The sequence below is a fragment of the Rhinopithecus bieti genome, unplaced genomic scaffold, assembly GCF_001698545.2.
Source record: "Rhinopithecus bieti isolate Rb0 unplaced genomic scaffold, ASM169854v2 scaffold_33437, whole genome shotgun sequence".
Taxonomy (NCBI): domain Eukaryota; kingdom Metazoa; phylum Chordata; class Mammalia; order Primates; family Cercopithecidae; genus Rhinopithecus; species Rhinopithecus bieti.
Genome location: NW_016814218.1, coordinates 198,871 through 213,240, shown reverse-complemented (window position 1 = coordinate 213,240; position 14,370 = coordinate 198,871). Strand labels below are relative to the sequence as shown.

Genomic DNA, 14,370 nt, shown 5'->3' with positions numbered 1-14,370 from the left:
TTATTTTGAGTCATTTAAACTCTCCCAAGAGACTTTTTTGACCATCACAACTGACCAAAAAAAACTGTTCCCAACTAAAAGCAGACATACCATGTGACTCATCAGACTCAGATATTGTGTTAAACACACAGACCATTTGACTTCCGCAACCATGAGAAAACAGAGAAGGCATCCATCTCATTAAGATATCAGAATACAAAAAACTTTGAGGCAGGAAGGAAATTTTTATGTGGTAATGACCTTTATCATTAATACCTGAACAGCTTACTACCTAAGCAATGAACAGGACCACACCATTTTATTGACTTGTGATCTTTAGAACACAATTCTGGATTATTGGGAAAACAAATCTAGGAGAGGGAAAAAATACCTAAAATGGAATAAAAAGTAAAGTGTATAGTTGGTTGTCATCAAGGATATCCTGTAATTCAAGTCAGCACACTGGCAAACACTCCCATAAATCAGTTTATAAGTTCAATTCTATTTAGCAACTTTCTAGACTTTACTACAGGTCTAAGATTGCAAATTTAGTTCATCAAGAGGCAACGCTGGTAAAATCACAAAACTTGAATTCAATTTCAATTACAGAAGGTGGTCACCATTAAGTGATGTATAGACCATCTTATCTGTCATTAAGTGAGAGAGACTATATTATCTAATCCATCTCCCTCATTTTACAGAACTGAAGCCCAAAGACATTTAGCTATTTGGTGGAAAAGCTTGGATTAGACCATGTCACTTAACCTTCAGGTAAAGCTCCCATTCTAGCTGAGAGTTCACAGTGCAGTGACCACTCCAGGACACTGTACTGCCCCTGCAGCAAAGTTGGATATCAGAACATTAATAGCCAGGGCTGAGTCCTGGATTATGTAGCATCTAATAGCCCTAACATTGATGTCCATATCTAACCCTAAGTCACTGCTTCCTATCTTACAATTACTGATCTGTGGATCAAACAACTGGCTTCTGCCTGCCTTCTTTGGATGACCAAAGAATGACAATTTTATCCCAAACTTGCTGGAAACCAAAATATTATGACTAAAGGTTTCTTGAAAGCTATTAAGATTTCAATTACAGAAGTTGATCACCATTCAGTGACGTAGATTTAGCCTGGGACTGTACCTCTAAATATGTATTTGACTCTACTTCTAAATATATATTTAGCTGTATGCCCCAAAGTTAGGGTCTCAAAATCTTATACAGTGTATGAGGTCATGGGAACTCCTTGTTCAGGACCCTTAGCATGAGGGCAACCTAAGTGTACATGTATTCAGATCTCTGGAATATGCCATAGGTAGTAAAGAACAGAGGGGAAAAAAAGATTTCTAAAATATAAAAATGCACTATTTTCTTTCCAAACTGGATATCTTCTGCCCCATATATAAAAATAAAATGTTTCATGTAAAAATATCCATAAGTATACAAATTGCAAAGTGAAAGTGACCTCACAATCCTACCTCCCATAATATCCAGTTTTAACTGTTGAGTGAGAGACTGGAGTTACACTCCCTGGATTTAAATTCTGGCTCTGCCACTTACGAACTGTGAGAACTCTCAGGGTGTCAGTGTTCTTATCTACAAAATAGAGATAATGACAGCATATGAAAATTAATAACTAATGTTTATTGAGTGTTTTATAAAGCATAGGCATTGTTCCAAGCACTTAAAATATATTAACTAATTTTAATCAAGTAACGATTGATATGTGTTAAAGTCCTTAGAATAGTTCCTAAGACTCAGACAACTGTTGCTATGTCCTTCCAAAACTTTAATGCATAAACACACACATACAGTTTTAACATAAATGGGCTATTAATACAAATAAGTTTTAACACAGCTTTAAAACAAGCCATTGTGTAAACTGCTTTTTTGAAAGGTGTCTATGATCTTATAGACACCTTTCAATATTAATACAAATGGATCTACTTCATCCTTTTTACGGAGCACATGGTAATAATAGTTGCTAACATATAATGAGTTATTTTGTGCTAGACGCTGTGCTTTATGTGTATCATTTCACTTAATCCTCATGATATCCTTAAAAAGCATGTGCCACTCTTCCGATTTATAGAAGAGAAAAGTGAGACTTAGTTGGATTAAGTTACTTACCCAAAATCATACAGCTAGACATGGTGAAGCCAGCTTTTGAACCCTGGTTTCTCTTAAACGAAGCAATCAGGCATACTGTACCTTCTGTTAAGCACCATAGTTTTAAACTAATGCCCACTAACAGATGTTTAGATGGTTTCCATTTTAGGGGTATTTTAGTTATGCTGTAATAAACATCAAGGATCACAGACTATGCACTCTTTCTCTTATTTCCTTATTATATACTTCCAGATGTGCAACTGTTGAGTCAAAGAACATTCACATTTCAAATTCTGATATACATGGCCAGCCTGCTTTCCAGAGAGACAGTACCAATTGACCATTAATAGTTATACAAGAGCACCAACACTAGGCAATGTCCATCTTTTAAACTTTGTCAGTTTGGATAGGTTAAAAAAAAAAAAAAAAAAAAAAAAAAAAAAAAAAAAAAAACCTTAGTTGTTGCCTTATACATTCCTTTGCATTCAATTACTTAAGCCTATTTTTATATATTTTAAGTACACTATTGCTTTTGTAAGCCTGCATGATTTAAGACTGTTGCCCACTTTTCTATTTAAAAATTCATTATTTAAGAGATTCCAATTATAATTGAACAATGTAACTATCACAGGCCATTTTAAATAGCTGACATCATACCATAATGCCAATATTTAAATAATTTCAACTTATACAACAGAAGAAAAAGAGTGTGCTTTAGCTCTTGCAGGAACTGTATTTATTACACGAGAAGTAGACATTTTCCTATAAATCAATAGGATCAAATCAAAACTACCATCACCCGACTCAAAAGTTGAGAATGTAAGTACAAGCAGTTTTCCAAACTAAGATTTTCTGTTATTCAGATATGACATTAAGACTTCATTGTTTATTTATTTGGACCAGCATATATCATTTCTTTTTAAAAATTAATGTCAGTTTACTCTGGTGTTCTGTTTTTGGTTTTGAGACAGAGTCTCCCTCTGTCACCCAGGCTGGAGTGCAATGGCGTGATCTTGGCTCACTGCAGCCTCTGCCTCCCAGGTTCAAGCAATTCTCTGGTATCAGCTTCCCAAGTAGCTGGGATTACAGGCACCCATCACCATGCCCGGCTAATTTTTTGTATTTTTAGTGGAGATGGGGTTCCACCATGTTGGCCAGGCTTGTCTCGAACTCCTGACCTCAGGTGATCCACCGGTCTCAGCCTCTCAAAGTGCTGGGATTACTGGCCTGAGACACCGTGCCTCGCCTCAATTTACTCTTTGACAGAAAACTTCCCAGCTTAGATCATGATTATCTGGAAATCAACTAAGCATTATCCTTATCTCCGTCCTTATCACCACTGTCGTCGTCATGGATACCATTTATAAAACACCTTCTCTGTGCCAGGCAGTACTGTGTACATTATCTTATGTAATCTTCACAACAACTCTATGAGGTAGGTACTATTTCTCCATTTTAGAAACGGGAAACTGGGGCTCACAGAGGTTATTTACCAGAGGCCTCTCAACTCAAAAACGTCAGAGCAGGGATGTGAACCCTGCTCACGCTAGAGCTGTTCTAATGACCATGCCTACTTTTTACAACCAGAGTCAGTTAAATGAAGCTAAAGCTTAGCCAAAAATAAATCTGTAGCTCCCTAAAGGCAACTCAAGAGAATTACTGGTCTTCTCTTACATGATCACCTTATTTATTCTTAGTAAATCTTAAATGGTTTTATAATTCCTTGTTTTAAAGAAACCTAAAAGGATCAACTCGTCTAACCTTCTAACAAAGACAAGGCTGTGTTGCCGTGCCAGATTCAAACTGCCCTTCTTGCCCAAACAGCTCTGTACGCTTTTTAAAGAGTTTTATAATCTGTTGGAAATCTATGCAATTATTTCAGACTATTTAAAATATGTGCTGTCTATATTATGCCATCTTCATTTACTTATCTAAATAGGAAAAAAGTATCAGAATGCTTTCTACATGAACAGCAAGACTAACCAACGTTGAATGGCAGCCAGAATCCTGGCAAAGATGCCATCACAGGAGTCAAGGTTGAAGTCTAGGTTGAAGGTGCATCTAGATGGGTTCCCAGGACGCCTGAAGTAGCCTTAAGAGGCCCGAAAGAAAAAGCTCCTCTGGCACAGTCTCCTAATGGTGACAAAGGACTCCCTCTCGGCTGCTTGGCAGCCTTACAATCAGAGCGTTCTTACATCTAACCTAATTATTTCCCACTGAAATTCAAACCTAATTCGTTTATTTTTTATTCTCTATAAAAATGAAAAACATCACTAGCAAGTAACTTGCTCAGCATCTCACAGAAAATAAAGAAAAGGTAGCTGGAATCAGTACTGATTTTGATTCTCCTTCATTGAATAGTCAAAAGTTCTTATTTTGCTAAGGGAAGAACTGCTTATCTCCCTCAAGAAAACTGTGAAATTGATTTGAAAACAACATTGCCTTTCTGAAATGTTCATGACTACTATATATCTTAGAATTTAGAAACAGAAACCCTTCATAGTACTTTTAAAGGTCTTCTTGTAAAATAATAACCATAGGTAACTTTTATCAACACTTCTGTGTTAGGTACAGTACTAAAAGTTTAACATGCATGATGTTCTTTGATCTTTACAGTTCTACAAAGTAGGTGCTTACCACACTGACAAATAAGGAAGTAGGATTAGTTAAGTCATCATTCCAAAGACCTACAGCCAGTAAATGGAACCTGTCACCCTAAGCTCAGAACCCTCAGCTATATGGTCTCTCATCAGACTTTTATTTTTCAAATGTATAAGCTTCCCTTTTTAGAGTATGTTGTTCTAGAAAACATCAAGTTCTTTATAATGACTTGTATTTTCTCATCTCTTTCATTATAAACCTTGCATAAAACAACAACCTCAAGGTTTCACAAAGCTAAAGAGAGTCACACTTAAGAATGTAGCAATTTTTTTTTTTTTTTGAGACAGGGTCTTGTTCTGTCACCCAGGCTGGAGTGCAGTGGCGCATTCTTGGCTCGCTGCAACCTCCGCCTCCCGGGTTCAAGCGATTCTCCCTACCTCAGCCTCCCGAACAGCTGGGATTACAGGTGCCCGTCCCCATGCCCAGTTAATTTTTGTATTTTTTCATAGAGACAGGGTTTTGCCATGTTGGCCAGAGGGGTCTTGAATGCCTGACCTCAGGTGATCTGCCTGCCTCAGCCTCCCAAAGTGCTGGGATTCCAGGCATGAGCCACCGAGCCCAGCCAGCAAACATTTTTTTAAAACTAAGGGAAAAAAATATGCGTACTAAGACTTAGAAGTAGAGAGTTTTTGTGCCAGAAACAGTCCATTTTGAGACTCTGCTCCTTTAATCTATTTAGACATTTATTATCACAGCTAAACCAACTATTTTATTTTCACAGCTGTATAATAAAAAGATGATCCTTGACTTTCAATGGGGCTACATCATTGCTAAGTCAAAAGTGCATTTAATAGCAGTAGCAGAGCAGACATTCCCCAACTTACAATTTTTCAACTTTATGATGGTCCGAAAATGGGGCACATTCAGTAGTAATCATAAGGACCTCCTTGATGGGCTTATATCCCAATAAACCCAAACTAAAGTTGAAAAATCCTAAGTCAGGGACTGTCTGTATTTTGACATTTATTTGGGCAGGCCCCTCCTCTTATGATTTAAACTATCCAGCCTCAGCTGATTTCAGTTTCAGGGCTGACTTTAGCTACTTTGCCAAGGTATTTCTGCCAGCCAGGGGACAAGTATCCAAACTGAGAGTTAAGGTTTTTAAAGTCCTTTTAAAAAATTGCATCCAAACTTACAGTGTCTGTTATTGATTATAGAAAACAAAATGAGATCTTCAACAAACCTAGTAGATCGTGTTTGCAAGACACGTAGGCTTTCAGGGTGACTAAATAAAGACAAACCTTGAAAAAGCCAACTAAGCTAATAGTTTCATCGGCTTTAGGTAAGGCTTTAGGTACTAGCACCTATCAATGTACCAGGCAATATGATAGTAGGAAGAGACCCAAATAGTAGGAGACATGATATGAGCATGCTAAGATCCTATAAAATTGTCGAAGAAAAAGTTAAGACTAACCCATATAAACAATTAGCCTGGGTGGGCCTTTCTGATATAAACAGGGCTTTAGAACAGGGGAAGATCAGTGTGGGCTGCAGTGCCCAGGAAAAACTAATAGATCAAATAGCTCAGCTCTAGCTTAACTAAATGCCTGGTGGTAATCAAAATTTAGTGACAGCTATTCAGAAGTCCACATGAAAAGAAACAGTGATTATGTCAAGTTGGTTTATAAATCAAGGCTGGGCTACACTTACAACCTTCCAATAAAAGGGCAAAGATCCTATAAGAAAGCATCTCTTAATTGCAGCAACTACTCTAGATCATATGCCTAAACTGTGGCCAGCACTAGATTAACCCAATGGGAAAGCCCCATGCTTTGTGGCTTATAGGTTATTCAAAACCAGAATCTGATCCTACTCTCCTTATACGTGACCTGAAAAGTCCCTCCTCCACTGGACTTGCATCCATAAAAACTCCACCCAGTTTCCTGACATCACGGAAATTTACTAGTCCACTTGGAAGACCTAGTATGTAAGCTCATCTATTTGTGGAAAGAGGCAATTCTTTCCAAAATTACTGAGTCAGAAATTTTTACCGGCTCTAGACTTTTTTTTTTAAGGGGGGAAAGTTTTCTTTTTTTTTTAAATTTTACTTGAATAAACAGGATGAGCACTGTATCTCCTTCCAAGGAGCAAAAAATATGGCTCAAATAGCTGGAAAAACTGGTCAGGAGGAACTGGAATGGAAGTTTGCTTTAAATTTTTTAAGTTATATGCAAACTCCATGGTTATTTAATTTTTAAAGAATTATGAGATAAGACATCTCCATGATTTCTTTACTCATCTGTCATTCGAGAAAACATTACTTAGAGAGGGTAGACAGCTCTTCCTTCCTCAATTATGTCCTTTGAAATGAACAGAAAACTTCCCTGTGAGTTGGTTTTAAGGCGGTTTCACTAAAATCAGGGAGTTAAAGACTATTTAACCCTCTGAGGTTCCTTCCAGTCCTCCTACTGCTGTGTGTGTGTGTGTTTGTGTGTGTGTGTGTGTGTGTGTGTGTGTGTGTGTTGAGATGGAGGTCTTGCTCTATTGCCCAGGCTGGTCTCAAAGCCCTGGGCTCAAGAGATGCTACCACCTCAGCTTCCCAAAGTGCTTTATACTTTTGAAAGGTAATTACTGGTACTTTAAGTTAAACACAGGAATAAAGCAGGGTGTGAAGTTTTCACACACGTGCCTCAGGACTCTATTTCTAATGAGATGATACACTGTAAATCATGAAACACTAATTCACTTCATACCTTATAGCTTTGTGTTAAGTGAAATTGGGATAATTTGGTGGGTTGCACATATTTAGAAGTGACGTAAATACTTCAAGAGTTGTGAAGATCAAATGAGAGAGGTAAAATGCTTTATGAAAGGCAAGATGCTATTCAACATAAGGTTATACATGCTTTAAAACAATAAATCTAAATCCAGGATAATGGTTATTTCTGGGAGAGAGGAAAGGAAGGATTACCAAGGCATCTGAACTCTATCTGCAATGCACTGTTACTTAAAGAAAATCTGAGGCAACAGGGCAAAATAGAGACTTGGTAAAGATATGCAGTAGACACATGAATGTTCCTTGTATTTTTCTCCATAACTTCGTGTATGTTTGCAATAATTCATAATATAAACTTCAGTTACTAGTTTATGCTGTAATTTTTATAAAATAGAAATGACAAAGATTCCAAGGAATTTTAAAGGTTTTTTTATGGATGATTTTTAAAAACTATTTAACCTTATACATAAATAGAGTATCTTGCTTTTTACTAACTAGTATCTACTCTCATTCATATAATCACCATTGCTTTTCTTCCTTGCACCTCCACCTTGCACAATTTAAACAACAAAGCACAACTCTCTCCAGGGCATGTGAACAAAAGGAATTTCTAGGAGATGGGCTCTGTGGAAGTCGTGGTCCTGGGAACAGCTTCACAGAGAAGGAGAAAGCACAGGGACAGGCTGCCAGATTTCTGCAGTTGTGTCTTCAATGGGCTTCATTATTTTGTTTCAATTATCATGACTTCCCGGAATATCAGAGAAACTCATATTTAGAAGTTTAAAAACCTATCCTGTACATACTAAAATATTTCCCAATGAAATCATACAATATCAAGGATTTACTGCAAAATAACGCGAAGGGGAGTAGGTGTGGGAATAGATGAATCAAGACTGGTCATGGTTTGAGAACTGTTTAAGCTGGTGATGTGCACACATGGGGGTACAATTGACTCTTTCATTTACTTTTGTGTATACTTAAATTTTTCCATAATGAAGTTTTTTAAAAAAAAATCTCAAAGCTAAAATAAATGATTTAAATATCAATCTATTAAGTCTTGCACACATTTCAATTTGTTAGGCCTATCCATGGCAAGGGGATCAGGGAGGCAGGCCAGGTTAGTCCTGAGGCACTGTTAGTCAGCTGTGTGCTCTTGTCTAAGTTACTCAGTCTCTTTGATTTTGAGTTTATGGATAAGATATTTATGTTCCCTTTTAGCCATATCATGATTATCGGATTTATAAAACTGGCTTACAGATATTATATCATATAGTAAGAACTGCAAATGTTATAAGGGTACACTGTGACCACATGGGAGTATCTTTCATCCCTCATTTATGTATTTATTTGAGAAACATTTAGGGAATGCATACTATGCACCAGGCAGTGTGACATGTGGGTATAATTCAAAGTTAAGTGACACAGAATCTCTGCCTTCAAGATGCACTCTAATCAGGCCGGGCGTGGGCTCACGCCTGTAATCCCAACAGTTTGGAAGCCCAAGGTGAGTGGAACACCTGAGGTCAGGGGTCCAAGACCAGCCTGGCCAACATGATGAAACCCCATCTCTATTAAAAATACAAAAAAATTAGCCAGGCGTGGTGGCAGGTGCCCGTAATCCCAGCTACTTGGGAGGCTGAGGCAAGAGAATCACTTGAACCTGGGAAGCAGAGGTTGCAGTGAGCTGAGACCACACATTGCACTCCAGCCTGGGCAACAAGAATGAAACTCCGTCTCAAAAAAAAAAAAAAAAAAAATGCAGTCTAATCATGGAAGACAGACACAAACAAATGAATAACAACACAAACTAAGTAGGATGATGGGGTGATGGAGCTGAAAGTACCAAAAGGCCTTAGTAGTGTGAGAGAACAAGGAATTTGTAAATAATTTTGTATGAAAGGGTGAGAGAGAAAGTGGCAGAAGATGAGGGAGGACAGGAAAGCAGGAACCAGATTGAGAAGGACCATGAACGTGATGCCATAGAATTTGGATGGTACCTTGAAAAGTGGTAAGGAAGTCATTTAAAGGATTTTAAGTCTGAGAATGATGTGGTCCAATTTACATTTTAGATTAATTGTTGGGGCAGGAAGGTGGATTTGGTGGTTGCTGGCAATGTTTAAGGAATGAAGGAAGAGTGGAGGAATGGAAGGGAGGTTTACTGTAATTATGAGATAACTAAAATGGCCTACCAGGATATGACTGAACTGGGGCAGGGTTATCAGAGATTACTGAGATACTGTTAGAATGCCTTCTTGGGTTTGGAAGTAGAGAAAAGAAAACATAGTGAGTTATATAAGTAATCATTAATGTACAATAAAGGTTACAAGTTCCTTCCTCAAAGTATAAAAGAGACGAGTTTGGAAATGCAAGTTGTAGGTACTCTACTATTTCTCCCTCTGTCTTTCAAAATAACATACGAACTGCAGCATTGAACAATAGTATGTATTCATCATGAATGGCTTATGTGCTTCAAGCACAGCATCTATAGGTACTGAATAAATGTGGGTTATATGTGAACGTGATAAATTATTAAACACATGAAATAGACTGGACCTGTTTTCTCTGGTCACTGCCCCATAGTACAGATGGTAACTCCCGGCTGGCTAGATTAGTAGTGACTTGATAAAATGCACAAACAAAAAGAATTCTTTTTCAGGTGATTTTACACCATTCTGTAACCTTTCTCCCCAGATTTGAAAACCGTATCAGCAATGATCCTCACCATCATTTCTTAAAATAATGGAAAGGACAGTTAAGCTCTGGTTACTTAAGATTTAGACACTCCCGACATGTAGACTCCAACAGGACACCTTTTTTTCTTACAAATTACATAGTGTCTTTATCTGAGCTCCAAAAAGGGCCTTTCTTTTTTTTTTTTTCTTTTTTGACAGAGTCTTGCTCTGTTGCCAGGCTGGAGTGCAGTGGCACGTTCTCGGCTCACTGAAATCTCTGCCTCCTGGGTTCAACCGATTCTCCTGCCTCAGCCTCCCGAGTAGCTGGGATTACACGTGTGCACCACCACGCCCAGCTAATTTTTGTATTTTTAGTAGAGACAGGGTTTCCCCATGTTGGCCAGGATGGTCTCGATTTCTTGACCTTGTGATCCGCCCACCTCAGCCTCCCAAAGTGCTGGAATTACAGGTGTGAGTCACTGCGCCCGGCCCAAAAAGGGCATTTCGAAGAGAAGTATCAGAAGCGATCAGTCAGTCCTCAGTGCCACAAACCATACCTACTTATGTTTCAATTTTTACAAAACAACAGCAATATTGTTTCCTCAAAACACATTATCTTTATTTGAACAAAGATAAAAAGGCACAGAAAGGTAGATTATCTAGACAGTGTCCTGCTGTTAATGACTATTATTCTGAAATTAGAAAATTCTGCCTATCTTTTAACCATTACCTCCTTATACTTCCCAGATTTTCTCAGCAGTGAGGCTAAAGTACCAAACATCAAAACCTAGAAATCTGATCATTCTATTCCATACCCAGAACTTTATTCAATGCTAACACTCTATGTTATTGACAATAATAAAAATAAGCAATTCATAATAATTAACTATACATTAATTATGTGGTAGGTAATATGCTTAATACTTTATATACATTATCTCCTTTGGTTTTGATTAGCCCTAACAAGTGGTACGTAACATTACTGCCATTTTGCAATAGAAAAAAATGGGCTCAGAGATGTGTATGTTATAAATGTTATAAAACCAAAACAAGCCTGTCACACTCACTAGCCCAGGACTCTTCACACTATGCATACTACTCTCCCAAGTCATGTGTAGGTGGGCTGGTATTAAAGATTAAAAAGCTGAGGCTCAAGAAGTTGGCAAGCCTTGTCTAGGGTCACACATTTAGAAATGGAGCCACCATTTGGCTCCCAGTCCAGGACCCCTCCCACTCTGCCTCCAATACTGGACCTTCTCAATAAAAGAAATCATAGCCATTTACAGGGATCAACAAAGTAGAAAAACTCCACCCTTGTTTAAAAGAAAAAAGATAAACACACAAAATAAGGAAGAAAAAATATCAAACACAAACTGGCTTTGTCAACGTAGCATAAAGGTCATTCCATTTTTGTTTTTCCAGTATTTCTTTCCATGTTTCTTTTACAGTCCACATTTAACTGCCAAAGTTTTCAGTACTTATCAGAGACCTGGTAAAAGGTTAAAGAGCATTTTTCTGTTCCCAACCCACATAGAAAACAATGCCCACAATCAATCATCATGGAATCTATTGCCAAGTAGCAGGCAGGTGCAACTTTTCTCTGCTGTACTGTGTGTTGGGGGAGGAGAGGTTTTGAAAGAAACATTAAAAACAAACCACATTTGGGGGGATAATTTCTTCTAAGTGACTTACATCTTGTAAGACATTTGGCTGTTGACAAGATGATCCCACCCTTGAATACACGGAAGTTGCACCCAGTCTCACAAAGCAGATTCAGTCGCCCCAGGCAGAAGTCTGGACTTCCCTCCAAGACAAATATGGAATTCAATCTGTGTGATGCCTTGAATGCAGCTAATTAATTTGCAATCCTTTATTATGACCAAATAAAGGAGGGAAAAGAGCTACTTTCCCAGTCCTTCCTTGCAGGGAAGTCAAAAGGAAAAAAAAGCATAATATTTAAATCCCATGGCAAAGTTCTTAAACTTTTCCACTAATATACACACCCTAGCTAATTCATCAGCATAATACCCTACAGCGAATCACCTCAGTACTATCTTTCCTATACATGCTCGTTCAATGCTGTGCTCATTCTACTCAAAACTGAATGGATAAGAAGCTATAATGTCTCATTATTTTTGCTTAGCCATTTAACCCTATAATTTTTAGAGTACATGAACTGGCATTAATTCATTTTATTATTTATATTTGCTTACAGCTAAGTAAACAAACCACAGCTGAGTGAAAACTCTATCTAAAAATAGCCAAGAGCCGAAGCAGTAACAGCAACCTAATGAAAACTGCTTTATGAACCAATGAGAGCGTTTAAAATCCAAAATAAAGATTCAGAGGAGGAAAATACTTTTAACCTCACGCCTGTAATCCCAGCACTTTGGAAGGCCAAGGCAGGTGGATTACTTGATGTCAGAAGTTCGAGACCAGTCTAGCCAACATGGTGAAACCCCGTCTCTACTAAAAATACAAAAATTAGCCAGGCGTGATGGCGTGCGCCTGTAATCCCAGCTACTCAGGAGGCTGAGGCAGGAGGATGTCTTGAACTCAGGAGGCAGAGGATGCAGTAAGCCGAGATCGTGCCACTGCACTCCAGCCTGGGTGACAGAGCAAGCCTCCATCTCAAAATAAAAAATAAAAAAATAAAGCTAATGAGTAGACACACTTCAAATATGGTTAGCTATCTCCCAAATAGCTGTAGTCTTTCAGAATGGCTCTGTCTCAACTGGACAGTAACTATACAAGCTCAAAAACCAACTGGGAGTCCTCTGTGGAATATTTAAAACCATTCTCTATTAACTACCCTCCAAACATTTGCATTTGGCATATGGGAAACTGAATTACAAGTTAGGAATTTTCTGAAATCTTTCAGAGGCCAGCATCCACTCATGAGGAGCCAAAACATTCATAATGAAAGCCTGATCCACTATACACTTCCATTAGGCAACTCCAGCTCCAAGTTCTGCTCCTTCCTTAAAAGTACTGGATCCCACCAACCACAATGAAAATGTATTTTCCCATTCTCTCATCATCACATTTAAAAAACAAAGTTTTAGGTGAATTCTTCTTTTAAAAACTAAAAATGAATTAGTGTTTCTTCAGATACTAAGTTGATAATATCTATGAATCTACTTCTAAAACTCTGCCACTAGACTGACTGACTTTGAATCCCTAATTCCATTCCTGCTGGCTGTGTGATCTTAGACAAGTTACTACATCTGCCTGTGCCTTGGTTTTCTCACAGATCAAAAGGACTGTTGTGAGTTAATACATGTCATGCACTTAGCGCAGTACCTGATTCATGATATAATTTGAAGAAATTATAATTATCATTATCACTGCTATCGTCACTGTTACCTTTACAATTACACTGTTAACGTGTCCCTTTTGTCATCCTCCAGTATTCGGAAAAATCTACCAAAAGATAATTAGGATCTCTCCACTAAAGGAAGTAATTCTTAGACAGTTTGGTTAGCAAGTTACATATTACAAATAACATCATAAAGATTCAACTAAAATCATAGTTTATGATTCAAGCCAGGCATGGTGGTTCACACCTGTAATCCCAGCAATTTGGGAGGTGGAGGTGGGAGGATCCCTTGAGCCCAGGAGTTCAAGACCAGCCTGGACAACAAAGTGAGACCTTGTCTCTATAAAAAAAATTTAAAAGGGCTGGGCGCGGTGGCTCATGTCTATAATCCCAGCACTTTGGGAGCCCAAGGCAGGTGGATTACTTGAGGTCTGGAGTTCAAGAACAGCTTGACCAACATGGTGATACCCCATCTCTACTAAAAATACAAACATTAGCTGGGTGTGGTGGCGTACTCCTGTAATCCCTGCTACTCGGGAGGCTGAGGCAAGATAATTGCTTAAACCCAGGAGGCAGAGGTTGCAGTGAGCTGAGATCATGCCACTGCACTCCAGCCTAGACGACACAGTGAGACTCAAAATAAGTAAGTAAATAAAAAAGAATCAATCAGGTGGGTGTGGCGACACACTGGTAGACCCAGCTGCTCGGCAGGCTGAGGGGGGAGGATTGCCTGGGCCTTGGAGGTAGAGGTTACAGTGAGCCACAATCACACGACTGCCCTCCAGCCTGGATGATGGAGACACTGTCTCCAAAATAAAAAATAAAAAAGAGATTCATTTGGATCCCTTATAGGCAATTGTTGCAGATTTCAGGTAGTTCCTAAAGTCTTAAGATTAAACTTTTGAAATCACAAT

At 38.3% G+C, this 14,370-nt stretch overlaps 1 protein-coding gene across 1 annotated transcript in view; it reads right to left on the bottom strand.

The window, feature by feature from the left end:
- Window positions 1-14,370, bottom strand: part of STK38L (serine/threonine kinase 38 like) — a 79,627-nt gene that overhangs the window by 40,821 nt on the left and 24,436 nt on the right. The window contains 1 exon segment of the mRNA XM_017849990.1: window positions 1,458-1,575. Coding sequence (XP_017705479.1) covers window positions 1,458-1,464 — 7 coding nt within the window. The 5' untranslated portion in view covers window positions 1,465-1,575.